At 45.2% G+C, this 25,959-nt stretch overlaps 1 protein-coding gene across 6 annotated transcripts in view; it reads left to right on the forward strand.

Moving 5' to 3' along the window:
• Window positions 1–25,959, forward strand: part of HTT (huntingtin) — a 168,339-nt gene that overhangs the window by 41,994 nt on the left and 100,386 nt on the right. For all 6 annotated transcript variants that reach the window (XM_060298909.1, XM_060298907.1, XM_030876774.2 and 3 more), the window contains 7 exons: window positions 3,856–3,939; window positions 11,781–11,901; window positions 16,313–16,372; window positions 16,750–16,829; window positions 18,492–18,630; window positions 24,027–24,168; window positions 24,892–25,070. In XM_060298909.1, coding sequence (XP_060154892.1) covers window positions 11,818–11,901; window positions 16,313–16,372; window positions 16,750–16,829; window positions 18,492–18,630; window positions 24,027–24,168; window positions 24,892–25,070 — 684 coding nt within the window. In that variant the 5' untranslated portion in view covers window positions 3,856–3,939; window positions 11,781–11,817. The remainder of the gene's footprint in view (window positions 1–3,855; window positions 3,940–11,780; window positions 11,902–16,312; window positions 16,373–16,749; window positions 16,830–18,491; window positions 18,631–24,026; window positions 24,169–24,891; window positions 25,071–25,959) is intronic.

Raw genomic sequence — 25,959 nt, forward strand, 5'->3', positions numbered from 1 at the left:
AAGTTGGTTTATTGGACAAAATAAGACGGGAAGGAGGTATTTGAAGCAGGGACCATGGCATGTACAAGAACTGAGTTTGAAGGTGCATGACCAAAACGACTGGGTTATTTCCAGTGGCCAGAGTTCCCACGCAGGCTTCCTGCCGGAGGGAAGTAGCCTGAGGCCAGACTATGCTGGGCCTGCTTAAGCCGGGTTGGTGTTTGTACTGGGTGGGGGTGTTCGTTCCTTTTGGGCTACATTGCTGCCCTGACATCTTTCAGTGGGTAGTGTTGGAAGGGCTGTTTTTTTCGTTTTCTGATATTTTTGGTTAATGCCTCTTTGTTGGGGTGTCTGAGGGTAGAGTCTGATTCTCACACTTTAAAATGTGGGTATTCTTCAGTGTGATAAAAGAGAAGATTTTACAGGATAAGTATTTTGGTAGCAGTCAGGTGGTTTGTTTTTATGCTCCTCACCCAAAATAGGTACTTAGTAATTACTGTTTAAATTTTAATAGCATGACTAGTAACCACTGAAGACTTTGACTGTCTGTCTGAAGAATCGTATGACTTTAGGGCTATCTATCGAGTGTGGAAAGATGAAAATTTAAATATACCACGGTAGATTTTTTTTTCCCCCCTCAAAAGTGTTTGGATTGCTGGAAAATGATTGTGGATGAGTCAGGAAGAGAAACTTAAAACATGTGCTTTCTTTGTAACGGACCATGATAGAACGTGTGCTGCCCTCTTTCTGGCAGTGAAGTCGTGAAAGTCAGGGTCATCAGACGTGTCGTGGTTGACGTCTTGGTCACAGCCAGAGGGGCTGAGGGCTGCAGCTCGGACTCCACAAAGTGCTTGAACTCAAGCCTGTGGGGTTGCCCTACAGTTTCTCTCTTTTTTAAGCTTTGCTGTTTCTACTTTTCTTTCCATCTCTTGGTTATGCAAACTCAAGTTTAAAGCAATAATCATTTATCTTCTGAATCCTGTTTGTAAGACTGACTTAAGAACTTTTGAGTCAGTTTTAACGTGTATGTAACCTACCCTCCTACAGCAAAAGCTTACTTATCCATTCCTTTGTTGTCTGTCTGAAACACCTTCTCCAGTGTAGGTGCTGTGCTGAGTGCCAGTGAGAGACACGATATGACCTTTGCTCTTAGTGAGTCTGTCATCCCTGGGGAGGAAATTGCAGGGACAGTTACTACCAAAGAGTGTGATGGGGGTGCTGGCTGACGGCCGGGCCTAGGGCAGGGTCCCGGGTGAATAAGGCAGGCTTTCCTCACAAGGAGCTCGGAGGAGGAGCTAGACCCAGACAGACAACAGAAGAATGTATTTTTATTTTGGTGGGTGAGACTGATATTTTCTCTTGGACTTTCTGCTAGTTTCATAAACTTTTGCTCAAGTTCTGGCTTGGGGGAACAGCACAGTAGGTCTTAAGGAAACCAGGCGGCAGGTGCAGAGAGCTGTATTGTTTATTGTTACCTGTGTCCTTGTGGTTTGTCCCACACGTGAGGAGGGAGACAAGGTTCTTTTTGAAGCTCACATTTGTATTTCTCACTTTTCTATTCTGACCATCGTTAAGTAGTGAAGTCCACTCAGTTTAGTGTTTGTCGACCTTTTTCTGATTACCATCCCCGTAGGAATCATTTTAGACCTCACGGTAAGAGGCTACCCAGGGAGGGGCCACTACCTATATAGCTAGGAGCCTGGGTGTATGAATTCAGTTCACTTAAGGCCTTTGACAGATTCTCACTTTGGAAAAGAGTAGTGGATAAGGGAGCTAGTTTGCTTCCTAACGTGCTTGGAGTGGTCAGTGTTCTTTAATTTTCTTGATGGCTGTCTTAAACTAGGTAACCTCTGAGCTGCTGTAATAGAGACTTTAATGTGGTGGCTCAAAGAAGAGAGCATTTAAATTCTCATGGCGCTTTCTTCTTTAAATTGAGGTATTTTATTTATACACACACACATACATATATATAGTAAAATGTACCCTTTTTAATGTACAGATCAGTGAATTTTGACAGTTGCATAAAGCTGTGTAACTACTGCCACAATCAAGATTTAGAACAGTGCCATCACCTCCTAAAGATTCCCCCTGCCTCGGACCTCTTTGCTGTCAACTCCCCGCTCCTCCGCCAGGCCCCTGGAAATTACTGATCACCTTATGTTCCCCTGGTTTTGTGTCTTCCAGAACGTGGCATAAATGGAATTATACTTACGTATCTTGAAGCTGATACGTTGAGATTCATCCTTGTGTGAATCAGTGGTTTGCTGCTTTTTACTGCCAAGCAGTGTTCCGTCATTGGGCTGCGTCATTTATCCATCCACTGGGACATTTGGGTTGTTTCCATCACAGTGTTTTTGAAGTGAGTGACTCATGAGGGTGGGTGGTGAGGGGCCTCTGCCTCTTGTGGTCACTTGGGACTCAGGCTCCTTCCATCCTGTTGCTCTGCAGCCTTCTTGTTGTCTTTATCTGTATAATCAAAAACTGGGTGTTAGGAATGTTTGTTCCAGTCGGAGGGAACTAAAAGGGGGATGCCCAGGGCGAGCCAGCAAGGCAGAAGCTCCACCTGCTACTTCTGTTCCCATTTCATCTGTGAGAACTAAGTCACCTGTCTATCCCCGACTGCAGGGAAGCTAGGCTGTGGAGCTTCTAACCAGGAGGCGTGTGTCCGAGAAGGGAAGGCTGGCATTTTGGTGGGGGACTAGCAGTCCGCAACATAGCTTATCAGTAAGAGTCTCTTTTAGGAAAGAGACCAGTGGGAGACACACAGTCACCAGTCCACGTGGTGATGGACTCTTACTGACCAGTCATCGGGAAGCCCCTCTCCGCATGCCTTGGGCTTGTCTTCTCATTCAGGCTCTGTCTGTCCTTCATTTTGGACCCTGACTTTCCCCTTTGGAGACTCTTCCTTGTCCATTTTCTTCCCTGGCCACATCTGTAGTGCCTTTTGGAGGGTGTGTCTTTCGTGGATTTGCATAATTGTAAGAGCCTGTTCCTTCAGGTGTACTTGTTGGAAACTGAGGTTGCATTAGGGATTAAATAGAGGTGTTTGTTGGTTAGTTTTTAAATTACTTTGGTACTAGAATTCCCTCCAAAACTTAGTAGTCTTCTGGTTTAGGTGTTTCTAGTTAGTACCATGTACTGGTGACCTGCTAACACTCAGATTCTTTTTGGATGTAGTTATCAAGCCTGAGTTATTTTTTGGCTTCCTCTTTGGATTGACCCTCTCTACCTTATTTCTGTGGTGCCTACCTCAGAGACATCTCAAGTCATAGGTTTGGGTGGAAAGCAAGCACCTTTTGTCTGATCTTCTTGACCAGGCTGTTTATCTCCTTTTTTTTGGGCTGAGAAGTCTTACTAGGAGGCTTTTGAGAAGTGTCTGGGCAGGGGGCTTGTTTCTAGCCGTTTGGGGATATAGAAGCAGTTAGCCATTGTCTGAACGTTATTTTACACCTAAGAGTGTGAGGTCTGTGTGGTATGCTGACTGTAGTCAGTAAATAAGACTTTGAGAAGTGGCAGCAGCTTGGTATGTATTGTATTGACATCCTTGTGTTTCATTGAATTGCACACTCCGTCCATCCATGTGATCTTGGGTGAGCGCTGTTTGCACTGCAGTTTCTCCTTCTCTCTAAAGTAGAGAAAGCAGGTGTGGTAGTAACACCCCTTGACTTTTCTATGGAGCCCTGTCCTGTAGGGAACCCTGGGTTAGGTTCATCCCCCCTTCCCTGACCTCAGAGCCACCCTGCCCCCAGCAGGAATGGGTGGTTTACTTCTAGGAGTCAAGAAGCACTACTGAATGAATGAATGCCTTGTAGAAATAGATGGAGCGGATAACACAACACATGCAAACTTCCTTTACTCTTTTTTTTTTCCTTTTAGAAAGAAAGAACTCTCAGCCACCAAGAAAGACCGTGTGAATCATTGTCTGACAATATGTGAAAACATAGTGGCACAGTCTCTCAGGTAACTGCACTTTGAACTTCCTAGTGAAAATTTAAAATTTCTGTATTTTCATTCTTAATGGGCTAGAATATTCTTTGTCTCCCCAATTGTTTTAAAACCTTTACAGGACCCCCTTCCCCATACTTCTGGCTACATATGTGGAGGATGTCCAGACACTGTAATGAGTAATGTTTCCATAATCTTACATAGTATCATTGTAACCATTATGATAATTGAACATGTTTATATTTTACTTATTGTGGTATTTGGAACAACAAGAGCCTGTCTAATTATAGTGGTCTTTTTTTTTTTAATTGGAGTATAATTGCTTCACAATGTTGTGCTGTACAATGAAGTGAATCAGCTATATGTATACATATATCCCCTCCCTCTCGGACCTCCCTTCCCACCCCCATCCCACCCATTTAGGTCATCACAGAGCACCGAGCTGCGCTCCCTGTGCTTTATAGCATGTTCCCATTAGCTATCTATTTTAAAAAAAATAAATTTGTTTATTTATTTATTTATTTATTTATTTTTGGCTGCGTTGGGTCTTTGTTGCTGCTCGTGGGTTTTCTCTAGCTGTGGCGAGCGGGGGCTATACTCTTCGTTGCGATGCACGGGCTTCTCTTGTTGCTGAGCACGGGCTCTAGGGTACGTGGGCTTCAGTAGTTGTGGCACGTGGGCTCAGTAGTTGTGGTGCACGGGCTTAGTTGCTCCGTGGCATGTGGGATCTCTGGACCAGCGATTGAACCCGTGTCCCCTGCATTGGCAGGTGGATTCTTAACCACTGCCCCACCAGGGAAGCCCCACCACTAGCTATGTGTTTTACACATGGTACCCCTATGTTCATTGCAGCCCTATCTACGATAGCCAGGACATGGAAACAGCCTAAATGTCCATCGACAGATGAATGGATAAAGAAGATGTGGTGTATATGTATATGGTGGAATATTACTCAGCCATAAAAAGGAAGGAAATTGGGTCATTTGTAGAGATGTGGATGGACCTAGAGTCTGTCATACAGAGTGAAGTAAGTCAGAAAGAGAAAAACAAATATCGTATATTAATGCATATATGTGGAATCTAGAAAAATGGCACAGATGAACCTACTTGCAGGGCAGGAATAGAGATGCAGATGTAGACAACGGACGTGTGGACACGGATGAGGGGTGGGATGAATTGGGAGATTAGGTTAGACATAAATGCACTCTCGTGGTCTTTTGTTTGCTTTTCTTCAGCACTTTGCCCTCGTCCGACACTGTGGGAGTGCACGTGCTCCCCCCATGGCTGCTGCCTGCTCATTAAGGCTCTGGGACCAGTGGGATCACGGGCATTGACTGGAGGTCTGCTTCCCTGGCTCGATTGTTCCTCTGTGCTGAACTAGCAGCACCTTCTGTGTAGCTTCGTTGCTAATTCTCCTCATTCTCTTTACTTTGGACTGTCGGTTTTTCTGACCATTGTTCATAGTAGCTGTGGATGGTAAATATTTTAAGCCTGTTTCTGATGGCTGAGTAGGAAACAGATTTACTTATGATTTCAGAATTCTGTTACCCACATGGGCATGTGTGAAGTACTTCTCTCTTGGCTTTTCTTTCCTTTGGAATAAATCATTCATGTTATTCTCCTGTTGGAAAGAGCTCTTTATAATCTGTTAGAAAAAGCTCTGAGAATAATAATCTTGATTTTAGTACTGACAGATATTTGGTGATTCATTTAATTTTAGTGGCACCTTGCTTTTGTATTTCATACTTTCAAAGCAATTTCACAATAGAGTATTTCATTTTAGTTGAACTCATTCAGTTTGTGAAGGACAGTGGATGATTTCTGTTTCTATCTAATTTGTAGAAATATTGTGGGAAGAAATGAAGTGACAAATGAGAATATGTGCTGAGAATAAAAATATAAAAATTCTAAGTTAGCATACTATTGTTAGCATAGCTTAGAAAACAATACTAAGATAAAAGTAGGGGGGAAAAAGCTTGAATTCTATATCCACTCCTTATAAGCCAGGTGGTTTTAGATAAGTTTAACTTCTTGGAGCCACTGTTGCCTCATCTATGAAATGTAAACCCAATTTATAAGGGTTCTTGTGGGATGAAGCGACACCCGTGAAACACTGTTGAGAGCTACATAGATGTGTTCTTTAGCTACTGAGAGCCAGAAATACATCCCGTCGTGACGCACATTGTCCTACAAACTGTCATTACTTTTGTATGAAATGACGGTAAATGCCCGACAGGCCCCTGGTGCCTGCTGCTGCTGTAGCACTGCTGTGCTCACCTGACCCCCAGCATCCGGGTCTCAGGGAGTAACACCTCACTTTGAAAGCTTATGGACCCAGGAACTAGATCTCTTCCAGTCTTAGTGCTTCATGCATTATACTTAGTTTGTTTCTTGACAGTTCCCAATGGAATTGATGGAATGTTGGCTTAGATTCACACATTGGTAGTAAAGTATGTTGAGATGTGTTAAGACTGATTTGTGGTTCAGTTTGCCATCTTAAATCACAGTAGTGACTGATAATAGTTTTTACATTCGTATGTCTATTATGTTTGTATGGAGTAATGCTGATAGTCATTATACTGCTTGTTCTACACAGCAGCATATGAATAGGATATTTTTTGGACCCAGAGAGGTTGTTTCTGGTCCCGTCAGATCAAAGAACAAGTTTGTTTTAAGATACTCTCCATACTTTCTAGGAATTTTGGAGTGTAGAGCTGAAGTGGATGTTTTATATGCATGTAATGATTTATGAAATCTTCTCGATGGCTGGTATTTCCTCTTATCTCTCCTGAGTGTAATTAACCTCTGGTACGTTCTTACAGCTTCTGTGATACACTGACCTTCTCTCCAGTGGGGTTATTCCGTGGCAGCTTCTGAAGTCTTCATTGTGTACTGTGACTCTTAGTCTACCTAAGCTCTCAAGTTGGTGGTCTGTCCTACTGGTTCCTAAATACACATGAACATCAAAATCATCCGGAAGATTTGTCAAAAATGTAGTAACGAAGATACCTCACTGCCCTCTTCCCCAGCACACTTACGTTTTCTGTTCAGGTGGAGTGTGGGGACTTGTTTTTTACAAGTATCCTCTTGGGAATACTTAGGAACCCTCATCTAAGCAAGTGTACCTTGATAAAGTGGTTGGGTAAAAATAAGTGTACAGGAATCTATAGATTTCCCCAATATTAGCATAAGTCAGTTAGAAAATGTAGTGGTTCAAGATCCAATTCATAGTAGCACCAACATATTAAATTTCCAGGAGTTGACAAGAGACGTGCAGAAACTACATAAGGACAGCTATTGACTTTCCTGAAAGGTACAGACTACTGCTTCCCTTTCCACATGGGAAGATTTCTTTATCATAAAGTTAAATTTTCTCAAAATTAATCCATAAATTTAAAATGATCTTGATCAAAATTCTAGTAGAGATGTTTTTGAACTTGTTCATCTGCAAGAATCAATACATCACTTTTGCAAAGAAAATCTGAAACCATCAGTAATATGGTGATACCTGGTGTACATGAAATTAAAATAGCTGTTAGACATTAAAGAAGGTATAGAATAGAAAGTGGGAAAGTGTATGTGTGTATCTGTGTGTATGAATTTATGATACATATAGCATCTTGTATTAGTATGGAAATGATGAACCACTTGACTATTCAGTGGGGGGTATTATGTTTCTTCTTCATATTGCAAACAAACATAAATGCCAGATTAATTACCTAAACACAAAAAAGTGAAATCATTACTATAAAAAGAACATTGAATCTCAGGCTGTGGAATGCTAGCAGTATAAAGGAAAAAAATGTTTTATCTGGAATATAGTTCAGTATGTCAAAATCCACTTTAAACTGGAAATTACATAAATGCAACTTGGGGAAAGTATTGACAGCATATATATCAAAGGTTTAATAGCGTCTATAAAGAGCAATTATAAATCATGAAGAAAAAGACTATCATCCTAATAGGAAAATAGGCAAAGGCTATGAATAGGCCTTTTGGAAAAGAAGACATGAGGTGGGGCCCGTGAGCATATGGCTGACACTTACTTTGTGCTTCCTGTGGAGGCAATGCTCACACTCACTGGTGGTCAGTGGGATGAGACTAAAACACGAATAAGAACAGTTTCACCTGTCAGAGTGCCAAACACTAAAAAATATTCAGGGGTTTTTCAGAGGTGATACAGCTTTTTTAAAAGGCAGTTTGGCAAACACTACCTGTTTGACTTAACTGTTTCACCTCAGGAGTTCATCCTGAGGAAAGTGTACAACGATGTGCAGTGCTGTTCATCCCATTAGAAAACTAAAAATAATCGTAATGACTTACCCACAGAATTGAAGAATTAGGATACATTTATAGAAAGGAATATTAGCTAACTTTATAAAAGGTGATTTATAGATATTTATATTTGTGACCAGAAAAGATATTAGTAATATGTTAAAAATTAAATTTAAAAAATCATGAAAGATTTTTGCTTCTGGCTGAGTGACAAGGACAGGATCTACCTTCCTGCCTAAAGCAATTGATAATGGATAAAATATATGTAACAATGGTTTTCAAGGCACCGGGCATCAGGCATTTCTGGAAAAATGGAAAACTACTGCGATGAGCATTATGACTTCCCCAGGTTACTGCCTGGAGGGAGTTTCCCAGCCAGGATGTGAGGAGGGGAAACCCAGGCAGAGCCCAGTGGCTGCTGAGATGGGGAGACAGAGCTCATGGCCTCAGGAGGCAGGATGGCTGGGGCCCATTGGGGAGAATACCAGAGAGGGGGGAGCTGCACGGAGCCATCAGCGAGACCTGCAGGGGTCCCTCAGTGCCCTGGGGCTGGGGGTGGAACCACCCGAGGGGATTGGAGGGAACAGGTGCTAAACTCAGACAGGCGCAGGAAGAGCTCCTGTTCCCCCCAGCCAGAGTGGAAAACCCCATGCTTCCTGGGGCGTTGGGTGGGTTTGCCTTCAGAAGGGTTTGCCTTCGACACAGGGCTCACTTAGCCCTAGGCTAGGATGTCATTCCAGTCCTGCCTAGTAAAGCTTAAAAGCAAAACCCAAGGTGATCACACTCTTTCAAAGTAACTTAATTGCATTCCAGAGCAAAGTTCAAGAATATTTATCGGAATTCAGAAGTATATAACACCCAACAAGATAAAAGTTACAAGGTCTGGCATCTGGTCAGAAATTATCAGGAATGCAAAGAAGCAGGAAAGCATGATTGACAGTGGAAAAAATCAATTGAAGCTGACCCAGAAATTGCACAGGTGGTAAAATTTGTACACAGAAACGTTAAAACAGTAACTGTAACTGTTCTTCTAGTTCAAGAAGCTAGAGAAAAGATTGAATATGTTAAGTAGAGATAAGACATGAGAAAGACCTAAAGTGAACCAAGGTAAGAGTGACAGTGGATTTCTCACTGGAAAAAAAAAGTGCCAGAAGTCCGTGCAACATCATCTGTGAAGTACTGAAACGGAAAAACCCCTAGAATTCTATACCCTGTAGAAACTTCTTTCTCAAAGACAAAGGTGAAAGAAAGACTTTTTCAGGCTTGCAAAAGCTGAAATCATCTATGTCCAACGGGCAACTACTATAAGAAATACTAAAGAAAGTGTTTCAGGTAGAAGGAAGATGGTACCAGATAGAAGTCTGGATCTACATAAAGGATTGGAGAGCAATGGAAGTGGTAACTGTAGTGGGTAAATGTAAGACTTTCCCTCTTACTTTTAATCTTTCAAAAATATACTTGATTGTTTACAGCGAAAATAATAACGATGTATTTTGGGGTTTACACGTAGGAGTGGAATATATGACAACCATAGCACAAAGGGTGCAAGAGCAGAAATGGAAATGCAGTTGACCTTTGAACTACATGGTTTTGAACTGCATGGGTCCACTTATATGCAGATTTTTTTCAAAAAATGCTGCAGTACTACACCACGCGCGGTTGGTTGAATCTGTGGTTTCCAACCTGCAGATAATTTATACTCGGGTTTTTGACTTTGTAGAGGGTCGGCGCCTCTAGCCCCTCCAAACTATCGATATAGGTTGTATCAATATTAAAAGGATAGTAAAGGAATATTATGAACTTCAGTAACTTAGATGAAACGGACAGTTTCTTGAAAGATGAACTTCTAAAGCTCTCTCAAAGAGAAGTAGATAACCTAATTAGCCCTGTATCTATTTTATTAAATTAAAATCTAAAAATCAATATTTGATTAGTAATTGGAGACCTTTTAGGCATGGTTAGAAATGGTATATAAACCTACTTTTTTCTTTTTTAAAAATTGAGATGTAATTGGCATATGACACTGAGTTTGAGGTGCACGTGTTGGTTTGATACATTTGTATAATGCACTATGACGGCCGTAGTGTTAGCTAACACCTTTATCATGTCACATCATTATCATTTCTTTTTTTGTGTTGAGAACAGTTAAGATCTAGTCTCTTAGTAACTTTGAAGTTTAAAATACAGTATTGTTGACTATAATCACGAAGCTGTGCATTAGATCTCCAGGTTTTATTTAAGTAAACCTACTTTTTCAACTGTGAATTTTATGGAGTCTCTATACAAATAAAATACTTCGAATGAAAATTTTGTGCTTGAATTGGGATGTGCTGTAAAAAAGATTGTTATATATCCCAGTAATTTTTTCGTATTGATTACTTGTTAAAATAATGTTTTGGATATATTGGGTTAAATGAAATACATTATTAAGATTAATTTTACCTGTTTCTCTTTATTTGTGTGTCTATTAGGAAGTATAAAATTGCACTTGTAGCTCACATTGTATTTCCGTAGCACCACTTTGAGCAGCGCCTGGATGCTGTGCCAGCATCCCAGGGACCTTTCCTCTTTATTCACAGGAGTATTCCACAGAGATGAGGTCTGAAATATCGCTGAGGGGCACATTTTTTTTCTTGCTCGTACTTGTTTGTTGATCACTGCTAATGTGGTTCTTTGCTTTCTCTTAGGCTCCTGGCTCTTCTGACTCTTGGTAGGAATTGTGAGGTAGAGAGAGAGTGGGGAGGAGGCCCTTTATTTCAGAGGACTCTAGACTGAGATGTTTCAAGAATAGCAGCTTTGTCCAGGGGCTGTATTGCTGCTGGCCCATCCCTCACTGTGCTGTGAAGTCAGTTTCATGCACATGGCCATGGGTCTCTCTGTCTTGGCTGTGTTTAGCCAATTGGATCACAACTGCCTGACAGGCTCTCTCAGTGAAACTTTTAAAAATCATTTACAGGCATCGCCTAGATTCCAGTTCTTGAGACTGATGGAGCAACAAAAACACAGCCTGACCATGATCATGTTGAGTTTGGAACATACTGAAAGCAAGATGAAAAAGGAGTAAAGGAGTTATATTGGTATATTGATTTTCTAGGTTCTGAGAATATTGTAAGAGTAGAAGTAACTTGTTGGCAGAGGGCAGATGGCTATCTGAGATTTAAGTATCTGAAGCCGTGTCTTTTTTTTAATTGCGTTAAAGTACGTACAAAGACAGTGTCTTTTTAAGATTTTTTGACTAAAACTCAAACAAAATAAGATTGTCTTGCAAGTACACTTCTATTTATAAGTAATTCTTAAATTTTAGAATAGTTTTAGATTTACAGAACAATTACAAAGATAGTATAGAGTGTTCTCATAAACTCCACATGCAGTTACCCAAATTATTAGCATCTTACATTACTGTGGTGCAATTTTCACAATTAATGACTCAATATTGGTATACTGTTAGCCTTAATTTTTATGTAATGTCCTTTTTCTGTTCCAGAATCCCACATAGGATACCAGAAACTTCACTATGTTTCGTCGTCGTGTCTTCTGAGGTTCCTTTTGGCTGTGACAGTCTCTCTTCTTTTTTTACTTAGAAATTCTCCAGAATTTCAGAAACTTCTGGGCATTGCTATGGAACTTTTTCTGCTGTGCAGTGATGACGCAGAGTCAGATGTCAGGATGGTGGCTGACGAGTGCCTCAACAAAGTCATAAAAGTAAGAGCCCTGTGGACGGTGTTCTACGAGCTGTGACCGTTGTAGCTAAGAGAAGAAACCATGACTTAGGGTTCTTTTGTTTTGAGTAGCAAAGTCCCTTAGGACATCTGCAATGTTTCCATTTATGGTGTGTGGTTTGGAGGCTCTCTGCTGTGTGCCAGCGTGCCGGCTGCACCTGCCCCATCAGAGGGAGTGGGTTTACCCTCGTGCCTGCACAGGGCATAGGTCGGGGTGGGCGCTGATGGGGGCCACTGGGTGCTCTTGGGGAAAGCATCACTTTGTTGAGAAACCATGAGGCCTTGAAAGGCAGGGGGACGGGGAGTGGGATCCGCTTTTGGTGTCTTCGTCTCCTAAGACCTGGGTCAGGCAGTACTGTTTGCAGGTAAAGACGTGCCTTCTCTGGTAGCTGCGCTGGAGTTAGTGTGACGTGACTGGAGAGACAGGATTTCCCAGAAAAGGTTGATGAAGCCAGAAAGCCAGAGCTACCTGGGTGGTGGGTGAGGTAAGGAGTGGGCGGGGGACACCTGTCCTCTTCGCTTACTGCTTCCCGGTGCAGAGCTAGTACCCAAGACCACTGTAGCTTTAATCCACTTTTCCCTTTTTTTGTTTTCTGCTGCCATTGAAGATAAAGTCTTTCTTCCATAATTCTTACGGTGTTGGAAAACAATCCTTGTTTTTCTCATTCTGCCATTCTCCTAGTTTGTATCCTCAACCACCCTGGGCACCTTCTTGCAGGTCACCTTTGAGTGTGTGAATGAACCTTTTGAATGTTGTGTCTGAGCTTATATATTGTTCCCACCATAGGCTAACCGGTGCTGAGGAAGGTTCACTGACATAGTTCTTGACGCTTTCTCCAAAAACGATTTCTTGATAATGGTTAAGGAGAAAATGTATCTTGTTCCCTTCTCTGCAGGGAAGCCCTGCTAATTGGATCTTTCCAGTTTTTCCTGATTTTTCCCTTACTGTTTTGAGTTCCACCCATGGAATTTAGATAAGGCCACATCTTTTCATTTTCCTTGAAGGCTCTCTTCCTAGTAATACTTACTTGGCCAGATGAGCCAAGAACTCCAGCCTAACATAGGCTAGTTGAATATTTCCCTCCTTATTAGGATCTTGAAAACCAAAACTGTTCTTTGGAGTCTCCCCAAGGGCTTTCTCTGGAGAGTGGTCACACTTTACGTTGGTCAAGAAATTGTCCATTTTTCTGTCATGGGTCCAGCTTCCTCGGGAAGACGGTCATCCTTTACTCCTGCGTTAAGGAGGTGGGGCACAGGGAGGTTCTGGAGTGAAGGAGGGCTGCGCTTGAATCTGGCCTCTGCTGCCCGCTCGCTGAGCAGCTTCGGGAGATGTACTTCATTCTGCGAGCCTCCGTCTCCTTAACCACAGAGGGAATCGGACACGGGTTTGTGGTGTGCGTGGGTGTGAGGATCAGGTGCAGTGACGTGCGTGACGGGTTAGCGTTATCCTGCCCCTTGCTGGGCCTCGGAGTGGTAAGGGGCGCTCTTACAGTGAGATTCCTGCTTCCTTAACCAGAAAGGCCGAGGGGCACGCCAGAGCCCCACTGCTCCCCGCTTTCTGGCGTGTGGATCTGTGGGCCATGCTGTCTATGCTCGGGCGCCAGCTTCCCTGCAGACACAGGGTTCTGGCTTCTCCATTGGGAGTTGCCTGGTCTTCTCCCTCCACCTGCATTTCACGTCTCCACACGCCCCCCCACTCCCCCACCCCCGCAGTGTTGCAGTGGCCACGGCCATTTGACCTTGTTCTCTGCCCGGCAGTGTGTGGGTACCACTCAGGTGTGATGGGTCCACAGCACGTTTGGAGGTGGACTTTTTCACTTACCCTTGCTTTTCTCTAGGCCTCAACATCCTTGCTGCTTTTTTTTATTCCCACTGGCAGAACCAGGCTAGGCTTTTTCTGATATTTCAGTTCTTGAACTCTGATCCTCAGAATCAGGAAACCTAAAGAAGTCACCACAGGTTGCCTTGGTCATGACAAGAACAGGTGAAGAGGGGAGAGAGGACAATATGGCCCCAAACACACAAACAAAGAAGGTGGTCATTTTACCTGGAGGCACATGCTGCAGAGGGAGAACTGCTCCTGTAACTGCCATCCAACAAGCCTGGTGTGTGTGTTTGGGGGCTTGGGCCATGGCCTGGTCAGAGCTCTAGGTGCTGGCTTCTCTTCCTGGCCACCTCCCTACTGCCTTCCTATCTCCTCTGCCTTGTTTCTGGCCTCCCAGTGCAGAGGTTCCAACTTCTCATGTTGCGCCCCTGAGCGTAAGACGAGGTCAGTCTCTCAGAACCTCTTCTTTCTGCTTAAAGTCGGACATCCTGGGCTTTGGCTGTGCTCTGATGTCTGCTTCCTCAGATGCACAGGTCTTCAAGGCCAGCAGGCTGGGGATGGGGTCAGGGTCTGGCTGATGTGCTCTCACGGTGGCAGAGGAAGGACAGGCTCGGGAGAACTTGGATGGCGTTAGGCCCGGGTGTCAGGGGTGGAGAGGAACACATGGATGGTCGCTTAGGAGTCAGGTCCTGGACTTGCGCCTTCTGTTTTTCAGAGTATCATTATATGCTTAGGATGAGAACCCAAGAAAATGGGACATGCTCTGCTTTTCACTTGTAGCAAATGCACTGGGGATGTGCTTCAGCTGACAGCATGCTCCTGCCTTCAGATTTACAGTCTTGGGGAGGGGGAAGCATGTTTGTACAGGAATGGCTTAATGCGTGGTGTAAGTTCCGAGACATGCTGGCAACTCATCGTGGCGGTCAGGAAGTGGATGTGATTTCTGTCTGGCGAGGCAGAGAAGGCTTCCTGGAGGTGGTGGCTGTTAGGTGAGTGAGGAGATCAGGACCGTCTTAACCCCTGCAGACCCACCTAGGAGGGTGAACGTGTGTGCTAGCAGAGAATGGGAGGTGTTGAGGATCCATTCAAGGGGTTTGTACTTCATCTGGTAGAGGATGAAGAGGAAGAGCTCGTGAAGGTCTTTAACCTGGTCAGAGGAGGGCTTTATTTAGGAAGAGTAGCCTGCGGATGCCGTGTAGCCTCCCTTGGAGTGGAGAAAGACTGTGCACCCAGAATCCCTGCGAGAGGCTGAGTAACCCGGGCAGGAGCGATGGGGGCCTTGAACCAGGGCGGCCTGTGAGGCACAGGGGGCCGCGATGGGCTGGACCCGGCTCTGTGTGTGTTCGCCTCAGTGTGAAGGTGGGGTCAGGAGCCGGGAGGGGTCAGATGGCACCTTCCCATCACCCATGACTGCGAGGGCCCGTTCAGTGCTGTTCCAGGGGCTTGGGGTTTACGTTCCTCCTGTAATAAAATAGGTTTGGTATCAGTTTATAAAACATTTATAAAGTAAAACAAAACTTTGATATGCCTTCTGGTTTTATTGGCAAAGTAGTGCTTTAATATATGTTTGTCCATTTTGGTGTGCTCATTTAAGGAATTTCAGTACACGCTGAAACAGCAGAATTAGGATTTTAAAATTTCTGAGACATTATTTGGAACCTCCCAGAAAGTGACCCTGGTTTGATTCTCAAGCTTGCTGAACCTCCGTGAGTTTTACTAAGACCAGCTTGGTTTATAGACATCACATGCTGTACATCTTAGGAAAGGAGGAGGGATTTTCTCTGGAGGCTTGGTTACGTCTTTCTGCTCTTTTTGTGGACGAGACATTGGCAATACTGTTGTGGAAGAGAGGGTTCCCATGGCCGAGAGCAGGGCACAGAAGTCTCTCCTTTCTGTCTTGAGAAGCCGCCTCCAACGGGGACTTTGTGTCACTGGCGGTGGTTGCCATCAACCATTCTTACTGGGTTGAAATTGGCTGTGTGGCCATTTTTTGGTTTGGCCCATAAGTGAGCAGAAGGGTCAAGAAATGGCTCTGAGGAGCCTACGGTTCCAGCAGGTTGGGAGCGTTGCTGCTTCCTGGGGAGCACCCGTGCATCACTGGTGGACTAGACCTTTGGAAAGGACTTGGGCTTCTGCGTGGAGAGGAGTATTCTCACGCCAGAGCTAGGGGCTCTGATCTGGGATGTCCACCCACCGCCCTGCTGGCCCTGCAGACTCCAGGGCATTGCTAATGTTGGATCATCCAACAGAATGTGCTTTAATTGAATGTAAGAGCTTTAGAATGAGTTTGAACTATCTACCATTTAATTTTGATACTGTGTAGTATTTGATTGTAATGAAAGTTAAATATTTTCCTTCCATTTTTAAAATTAAAGTGAATGACCTGTATCTAGTCTGTTTGGTAACTTCCTGCATACATATGCTTCTTTCTTAAAGAATAGGTTCTTAGTTTAGTTGCTATTATATTCTACTTTGCCCCCAAATTGAAATTTTAGCTGCGTTTTCGCTTTGTTTAGAATTGCTAGTAGAATGTGTCTTCCGTGAACAAATCTCTTGTATTTTGTTGTAGGCTTTGATGGATTCTAATCTTCCGAGGTTACAGTTGGAACTCTATAAGGAAATTAAAAAGGTAGGCTTTTGTTTTCCATCATTGAAAAAGTGCTACTGATTCACTGTGTTGAGCAGTGTATGTGAAATTTTATCTTTTATTTGATAAGGAAATAAATGCTGTTTGGTAAAGTAGACTTTATTGTTTTACTTTTCTTCAAAAGGTTGCTCCTCATTATTTATTAGATGGGATGGGAACTAACATGGTAGTTTTAAAAAATATCTTTATAATTGCATCCCATTAGACCTTAACATTTCAAAAGTAGTTACACATTTAAATGGCCTTTTCTCTAAAAATAGAAATTAGCAATGAAAAAATGCTTTTGTTTATTTGAAGTCCTCTTGGTGACTCGTGTCGGCGACTCTTCAATGTAACACGCTGCTTCTTAAATCCCTCAGAACGGCGCTCCTCGGAGCCTGCGCGCTGCCCTGTGGAGGTTTGCCGAGCTGGCTCACCTCGTTCGGCCTCAGAAATGCAGGTAAAGTGGACACTCTGGGTTATCACTATTATTATTATTTTGGGTGGGGGGCCAGCTGCGGTGGATTCTTGCCCTCTTGGCTCAAATGTCATTTCTCTAAAGGTCTTCCCTGTCCACTCTGTCTGAAGCTGCCCACCTCTGCCTCTCCAGCTGCAGTACAGGTTGTCCTGATCCTTTTCCTGCGTAAAACTTACGGCTCTCAGGAATACTGCCGCACACTTCATCAGCGTGCTTGTTCGTTTTCTACCCCACCCTCCCCCGAGAGCTGTAGGAGATGTGCGTCTCAGGACAGTGGGGGCATCCCTGTCTGGCCCCTGCTGCAGCCCAACACTGACAGCAGCGCCTGCACGCGGTACTGGCTGAGCAGATACTTGCCGGGTGGTCGAAGGCTGAGTACTACCTCATTGTGCTCACTCTAGGGATTACAGAAAACCATGCCTTTGTCTATTATGTGGGTTAAAAATATGAGTGTTAAACTGTGAATAAAGATTTGACTGATTGAACCAGTTGTATCTTAATGGATTGAAAAACAAAAGAAGGGCCACGGTTTTCAACTCCTTCCTTCTCTCCTTCACTGGCAAGACGTGCTGACATCCATGGAGCCCTTGGCTCTGTCCCCGAGGAACTGGTGGAGTGGCAGAAACCCTCTCTTTTAATATGAACAGTGATCTGTTCCACTGAGCCTGACTGTAATAAGAGTCTTACATGATTGCACACATACAGTCACTAAGGACATTTCTTTTTATATAACCTTTTTCTATTACTATCCTTGTTTTGAAAACTTCGTTATATTTCTAAAGCAACACATCCCTAGTTCTCCACATAGAAGCCAAAGTGACCTTAAAAAACTATGATTGGGTCATGTCATTCCTTCACTTAAACTCTTTACTCGTTTCCCAGAGCTGTTCAGATAAATCCAGACTCCTTACCAAGGCCCAGGGAGATCTGGCCCCCAGTGGCCCCCGTCACCTCAGACACTCCGTTGACTCATTGGCCTGACTTTGAAAAGTTGGGCATGTCTTCCTTCTGATGTCTGGTTTGTTTTCCCTTGGGTCATCTCCTTAGAAGGGCCCGCCTCCCTCCCTGTACAGTCCCAGGGGTGCACCTGCTTGCTGCCCGTCTCTGCCACTAGAGGACGCCGCCGTCGCCACCAAGTTCTTGTCCCGTGGCTTCGGCTTATCTGTCCTGTGACTGCTCCTCTCCAGTCCTGCGTGGTCTGCTACTTCTCTGTAGAGGGCCAGGCTTCTCTCTAAGGCCTTATTCAGGTCAATGCTTAGAAAAAATTTTGTAATGCTCCCTTTTCAAGAAAGCTTTATTCTTATTTCTCAATTTACTTTTTAAATGGTGTTTTCTTATATTATCTGTTATTTTCTCATTTAGAATCTGATTATTTTAATAACTGTTATAATTTACTGCAAAGAATTTTTAAAACAAGCTTTTGAGAGTCGTGTGTGTGACTAGAGGAGAAACAAAGGATGAGAGCCTCCCAGCATCTGGGCTTCATCTGCCTTTAGTCTTCTAGCAGAGGTTTGTTTACCTTCCAGGAAGGACTCTCTTGCATGTAAAAACTGGTTTTTCCCTAACAGACGCTGAACTAATCGCTTGTGTTTCTCATTAAGGTAGGCCCTGGAAGAATAATTAGTGTCCCTCTCACATGTGCAGGCCTTACTTGGTAAACCTTTTGCCTTGTCTGACGCGCACAAGCAAGAGACCCGAGGAGTCTGTCCAGGAGACCTTGGCTGCAGCTGTCCCTAAGATTATGGCTTCTTTTGGCAATTTTGCAAACGACAATGAAATTAAGGTATGACTGCTGCCTCAGGTCACAAGCGTGGGAGTTGGGCTTTTGCGCAGGCAGGCATTTGAGAGTACTTCTCGAGTTAGGCTGTGCTTCATAGTTTAGATTAAAACCTTTTGAGCTCTTTGGAGGCACACTGAGAGTTTCTTTCCACTTCTGCTTTCTTACTGTCGGGTGAAAAGAGGAGTAGGGAGATGGTTTATAGATGCAAAATCCAAAGGCATTTTGTCAGAGCAGACTGGTTTTGGGGTATAAGATTGACTGCTTAGCCTGGCTGAAGAAAGGCCACCGTCCCTGGACTGCAGGCAGGAGAAAGCTCACCGATGACGCCTTGTGCGTACGAGTGCCCTGCAGCCGTTGGGAACCACTTCCTGTTTGTTTTTGCCCCAACCAGCAACCTTCAAACCCTCTTTAGTGTTTTGTCTATAATGTCCAGAAATCATGACCCTGTCACATGGTCTGAGGATTACAGGTTCTTGACTTCATCCTTTTAGTGGGTCAGTCCTGTGTTAGTGTTTTTCTTGGTATTTCCCTCCATATTTCTAAATAACTTGCTTATACTGCTGGTTTTGGATTTTTTTATTTTTTACAATGGGAAAGATGAATTCAACTCTAACCCTTCTTCCCTCTTTTTACTACAGTTATATCAGTATTCAGTGTGTACATTATTATGCCTAAGTAAATAGTCACAACTAGTTATGTTCTGTGCCGTGGTTATGTTTCTGTGTATAACTCTTTGGTATTTCCGGAGTCAGTAATTGCCTCTTTTTCATTTGCTTATTATTCTTTGGCAATTTCCGTCTTCTCACACCTCCCACCAGCGCTGTGTGTCTCAGTTCAGTTGTGCACATGATGGGTAGTTTCCTGGACCCGTTTCCTCCACTGGGGTCGTCCTGGGCTCTGCAGCTGCTGCTCCAGCCTGGTCAGGGCGCCCCTTAGGTCTGTCGCACGGTCGTGTCTTGGCTCCCCTGTCCGATGCCTGATTCCTGGCTGCCCTGTCTTTGTCTCTGTAGGCTTACTCCTGGAGAGGGGGCTTCCCGAGAAAGGCTGACTGGCAAGTAAATCGTTTGAGATTCTGCATTAGTGAAAATGCCTTGATTTCTCCCTCACGCTTGGCTGGGCGTAGAGTTCTGGGGTGGAAATGGTCTTCCCTTGGGAATGTACAGGCTTTGCCCCTTTGTCTCATAGTCTCCAGCGGGGCATCCGAGAAGTCGAATGACCTGATCTCTTCGCCTCTGAATGTGTCCTTCTCTAGAAGGTTTTTGCTGTTTTGTGGAGGGGGGAGTGCTGGGTGCTTGATAGACCTTTTAATTTGGAACGTTCCAGCCTTCAGTTCTGGGAGTTGTCCTTATACTTCTCTGACAATTTCCCCCCTTTATTTTCTCTGTGCTGTCTTTCTGAAATTCGTTAGTTAGCTGTTGGTCCTCCTGGACTGATGCACATTTGTACTATCTTTTGTTTCTATTTTCCATGTCTCTTTCCTGTACTTTGCTAGGAGATGTCCACCTCAGACTCTTCTCTGGAATTTTTGTTCCTGCTGTGGCATTAATTTCTAAGAGCTTTCTCGTGTTCAGAATGGTCATGTTTTCTGGCACCCTCTTCTTGTTTCATGAATACACTCTCTTATCTTTCTGAGGATACTGATTATAGTTTCTTGACGACTTCCTTTGACCTCCACGTTGTGTGTTTCTTCTCACTTCCTCTGTTCTATTTCCTGTCTTTCTCTTTTATGTCAGCAGTTGTCCGCATAGATTTGAGTGAGCCCCTAAAAAGCTTATTGGAAGCAAGTGTGTGGCAAGCTTTGTCCCCTGGTGGACTTCCTCAGGTAATGGGTAGTGAACCTGCTTTTCCACTGTGGGTCTTTAAATGTCAGTGTCAGTAAGTCTTTTGCTCTTGGGCCAGTCAATATCTCTAAAGAAAAATCCCTCATTCTCCTGCTTGGAGGCATCAGCCCAGCTGCATTTGTCCTGGGACCCTTGGATGGAAGGGTGCTGACAGTCTCACTGGTGAGAATGCAGACTTCTTCTTCATTTCTCTTTTCTGTCTGTGCCTCGTGCCTGTCCTCAGCTGTGGCAGCATCTCTGGGGATTCCCTGTCTCTGCGGGAGACGGGGAAGTGAAGACCACATCCCGGGCTGCCTGGGTGGGAGCGGGGCTTGGCAGTTTACCCAAGGAGCTGTTAGATGAGCAGCTGTTTCGTCCCCACATCCACGCCACTTTCAGATGTCTCTGGTACTCCTAAGCCTGAGCTTTTCTTGGATTTCTGTGGCTTGAGTGAGCTTGCCTTTGGTTGGTGGCTTTCAGTCCTTCTCCCCAGCTCCCAAAAAGGCTTGCGTGGGAACTTCTGCCTGAGGGCTGCAAATCAGTCCGTTACCACTTGTTTACTTTCTAGCTTCCAGAAATTTGCTAATGCCTCTAGTCTGCGCTTGTCCCTGTTCTGTTCTTTTTGTCCTTGTAAGTTTATGCTTTTTAAACCTTGTACATGTGATTCTGGTGGTGTGTCTGGGAAGTAGAGGTTCACGTGTCCAGTACAGCATGTTTGATCAGAAGTTTCCTAACAGGAGCCCTGCGGCATTATTCTCAGGCTTGCCTGTTAAATATTGAGACTCCCGAGCCTTTTATTTGACTGGTGTATAATGTACAGACAAGAAGCATGTAAATCATACATGTACTCCTTGATGAGTGGTCACAAAGCGAATCTGCCCTCACGGCCACTGCCTAGGTCTGGACATATGGAGTATTACCGGCACCCGGGAGCCTCCGCCCCCTCTCCCTGTCACTACTCCCTCCTTCCTCCACAGGGCTGATCACTGACCTGGCTTCTAATGCCATAGGGTCTGTTTTTAAATTGTAAATATGTAGGCCCATACAGTATGTATTCTTTTCGTCTGGTTTCTTTTGCTCAGCACTAAGCTCGTGAGATTCTCCCACGTCACTGCGTGTGTCACTAGATCCTGTGGTTTTCCGGAGCTGTGTAGCGTTCCCTTGGATGAATGTGCTCCAGCTCATCATTTTACCGCAGCTGGACCTTGGGTCGTTCGTAGTATTGGCTGTCGCGAGCGTTGCTGCTGTGCCTGTCCTTGTACGTGTCTCTTGGAGCACAGGTTGTGATAGCTAGAAACGGAGATTGTGGTGTGTGTATACGCCACCTTCGGTAGATGCCTCCAAGCAGCTTTTCTCAGTGGCTGCCCGAGCTCACACCTCATCAGCGGTGTGTGCGAATTCCAGCAGCTCCCTGGCCTCGCGGAATTGGAATTTTGGTCATTGTAAGTTTAGCCGTCTGCTGAGTGTGACCTGGAGTCACAGTTTGGTTTAATTTCCATTTCCACTCCCTAAGTACTCTGACCCTGAAGTGGAATGAAGTACTCTTAAATGTATGTCCTGCCTGTGTTTAGAGAAGTGGAGCTATCTGCCCTGTAGCCTAGCGCACTTCCTCCGCTTATGAGAAGAGCTTTTAAGGGTGGTCTAGGTAACCTCCGGCCAGCAGCCTGCTACAGGGCATTCTCGGGACTGGGGGATTTAGACCCAAGGAAGCCCCCTCGAGCTCTCGTTCCATTTTACTATTATTCCAAACTTTAAGTTCACCATGGGCTGACTCTTCATAGTAATGTTTAGCTTTCATTCTGCTTAGAAGTTGGGACTAATATAGGATGATTCTTTATTTACCGTTTCAGTGATGTGTGTGTGTGTGTGTGTGTGTGTGTGTGTGTGTGTGTGTGTGTTCTCACTCAAAGGAGTTCTTTAAAATGTATCTTTCCTTGAAGCTAAAAAAGTTTGTCAGAGATAAGTTGACTGGTTTCTCTGGGTATTGTCTCTGGGGAGAAACTGGAGGCCACAATCCACTAGGGGTGTCCTGTGGCCGGGGGTCTGGTCCTCCACCTCTCTGGTTCCAGAGGTCTAATCTGTGAATTCACTGAGCGTTGATGAGCCTCTGAGAACCAGTTTATGCCAACACGCAGTTAGGGAGAAGCTTGTTTAAGTCAGATGCCAGGCTGTTAATTGGCTGCTCCTTTGCTGATGGTTAGACTCCCCGGTAGGGCCCCAGTGGTGTCGCTGACTTGCCCAGCGAGGCTCCGTACACGCCCAGCACTAGCTGGGCCAAATCATCGCTCAGAGCATAGCTTAGAATGATGGGAAGTAGACGTTCTTAAGTAACATAGTCACCAGACTCCTGCAGCTGGATGGTCACCCCCTTTCATTCTTTGGATATTTTTGTGAAGACTTAAACGGTCATCGTTAGCAATATAGCACCCCTAGAATTATAGCACCCCTCCTTTGGGTTTTCTTGGAGGCACGGTAACAAGTCTTATACTCTGATTTCTTAGGAAAATAGCTGAGGAGTGTGTGGTCTCAGCTCAGTTACGCTGCACACGTCTTCCAGACCTGGGACTGTCTCTTGGTGGCATTAGCAGCACGTTTACAAGCCGTCGTTCAGGCTGGGACCTTGCTGTGATTGGCTAGCACTTTTCTCCTGGACTTCATTATTTACTGTGTGTGGTTTTGTTTTTTTTTTTGTGGTACGCGGGCCTCTCACTGTTGTGGCCGTTCCCGTTGCGGAGCACAGGCTCAGCGGCCATGGCTCACGGGCCCAGCCGCCCCGCAGCATGTGGGATTCTCCCGTCCCGGATCGGGGCATGAACTCATGTCCCCTGCATCGGCAGGCAGACTCTCAACCACTGCGCCACCAGGGAAGCCCTGCATTTATTTTACATAGTGTTATTCACTGACCCTGGCCCCAACTATTGTGGGGACACCTTTTCTAGAAGTGAAGGCTTTCACTCTCGTGTAGGGACGTAGATGCTGAGCAAGTCCCTACTCAGTTTATAAGGAAATAAATCGACTACATATTTGCAGACTGCTCTGAAATATCCCAGATTTGGTGTGCTTCCTTTCAGCTCTAGGAAGGTCTCAAATTGTTAGTACTTTATACTCTGCAAGAATTTGGAGCAAGTTATGCTTTTTGAAATACATGATGGTTTCTTTTTCTTTTTTTAAAAAAATAAATTTATTTATTTTATTTTATTTATCTTTGGCTGCGTTGGGTCTTTGTTGCTGCGTGCGGGCTTTCTCTAGTTGCAGCGAGCAGGGCCTACTCTTCGTTGCGGTGTGCGGGCTTCTCATTGCAGTGGCTTCTCTTGTTATGGAGCGCGGGCTTTAGACACGCAGGCTTCAGTAGTTGTGGCTCGCGGGCTCAGTAGTTGTGGCTCGCGGGCTCTAGAGCGCAGGCTCAGTAGTTGTGGCGCATGGGCTTAGTTGCTCGCGGCATGTGGGGTCTTTCCGGACCAGGGTTCGAACCCGTGTCCCCTGCATTGGCAGGCGGATTCTTAACCACTGCACCAGGGAAGCCCATGATGAGTTTCACAGGAGCTTCGTCTTCTGTCTACTTGGACTTTGCTTCCACAGGTTCTGTTAAAGGCTTTCATAGCGAATCTGAAGTGCAGCTCTCCTACCGTGCGGCGGACGGCGGCCGGCTCGGCGGTGAGCATCTGCCAGCACTCCAGGAGGACGCAGTACTTTTACAGCTGGCTGCTCAGTGTGCTCTTAGGTAAGGCGTAGGCCTGTTAGTGAGTCTCCCCGTGGGGGGTGGTCACTAGCGTTTACTTGAGACAGGCCTGCGAAATTCTTTAAAATCAGGCAGCCCCTCGGCTTCTGGACCGGGCCCTTTAGCTCTGGCCGGCTGGTAAATGTGAATGAGCCCCTGTGGGGTCTGGGTGAGGGTTCCAAGAAGGCTCCTCCCCCTCGGTGCAGTGGTGCGGATGCGGCCAGGCCCTCGGACAGCTAGCGGGGCCGTGGGCGGGAGCCTTCCCGGGCCTGGCCCTCTGGCAGCACACCGCACCACCTCTGCGGAGACCCTGAGTGCAGGGAGTCCCCGTGGCCGGAAATTGAGGCTCAGGTCCCTGTGAGGGGCCTCTCTGGAGGGCTGTAGGCCCGGTGAAGGCTTCTCCTCTACTGTGGGCAATTGTGGAAATCCGTGCTGGCAGGTGCTGCCGGGAGCACACGGACGGACAGTCGACGTGAAAGAGCTGCGGGGCTTTCAGAGGCAGTGAAGCTCACTCCCTGCAGGGCCTCGCCGAGCTGAGGCTGTAAATGCTGCCCCTTAGAGCCCCTCCTGGATTCTGGCCGCTCCCGCGATGTTTGTGCCGTCTGTTCCCCTCCCTGCCAGCCTCATGATGCGGTTCTGCTTTGGATCTCTTCCTGTGAACAGAGGAAGCCGCGAGTCTCCCGGTAGCGAATCGGATGTGACAGAATCTTGTTGCTGCGTTTGTAGGTTTGCTGGTTCCCGTGGAGGAGGAACGCTCCGCCCTTCTGATTCTCGGAGTGCTGCTCACATTGAGGTATTTGGTGCCCTTGCTGCAGCAGCAGGTCAAGGACACGAGCCTGAAAGGCAGCTTTGGGGTGACGCGGAAAGAGATGGAGGTCTCCCCCTCGACGGAGCAGCTCGTCCAGGTGGGTGTCCCGCGCTTTACTCTAGTGCTTGTGCGCACGTGACCCACGTTCGGAGACTCAGCTAATTTGGAAGAGAAGTGGCAGAGCCGAGGCTTAAGAGCGTGCACTCTGGAGCCAGACCCTGTGGTTCAGATCCTAGGTCATGACCCCGGCTACTCCACCTGTGTGTGGTAGTGATGTCAGATAAAAATGAAGGCGTCCCTTTACAAGGTCACCGAGGGTACTGTTTACGTGGACCTGCTCGAAGCAAACCCCAACCATCGTATTATTTTACTGCAACTATTTCATATGTGTCCTTATAGATGAGGACTCTTTTTTAAAAATTTTAATGACAATGCCCTTGTCATACCTAAAAAAAAGAACACTTTCTTAACATCAAATACCCACGTATCCCGTCAGTTTGTTCTTCTGCTCTTTGGAATCAGTACCCAAATAAGATTGGTTGATAAGGATTGTGATTCTCTTTGATCTGATGGTTGCCTTCTATCCCTATTTTTCCCTTAGAGTTCATTTTTTGAAGAAACAGATTGTCCTGTGGAACTCCCGGCAATCTGATTTTTTATTAATTGACTCTCCGTTGTATAAATTAACATGCTTCTTTGTTGTCTGTATTTCCTGTAAACCAATAACTGGAGCTAGAGACTTGTCAGATTTGGTGCATATTTTATAATATATGTAATATCTGAGTTCGGTAGTACCTGTACAATATTTTAAAATAAATATTATTGGAGTTGCATGCTCAGAACTTTTTTTTCTGATTTTTTTTTTTTTAAAAAAGGCTGCTTAGTCAAAAGTTTGGAGACCATTGGTCTAGTGGGGGAAACAAGCAAACAGTCACTAAATAGCAAGGCGGGGGGTGTAGGGTACTGTAGAGTACATGGCGGGGGGC

This window comes from Globicephala melas, chromosome 5 (genome assembly GCF_963455315.2).
Source record: "Globicephala melas chromosome 5, mGloMel1.2, whole genome shotgun sequence".
NCBI classification, from domain to species: Eukaryota; Metazoa; Chordata; class Mammalia; order Artiodactyla; family Delphinidae; genus Globicephala; species Globicephala melas.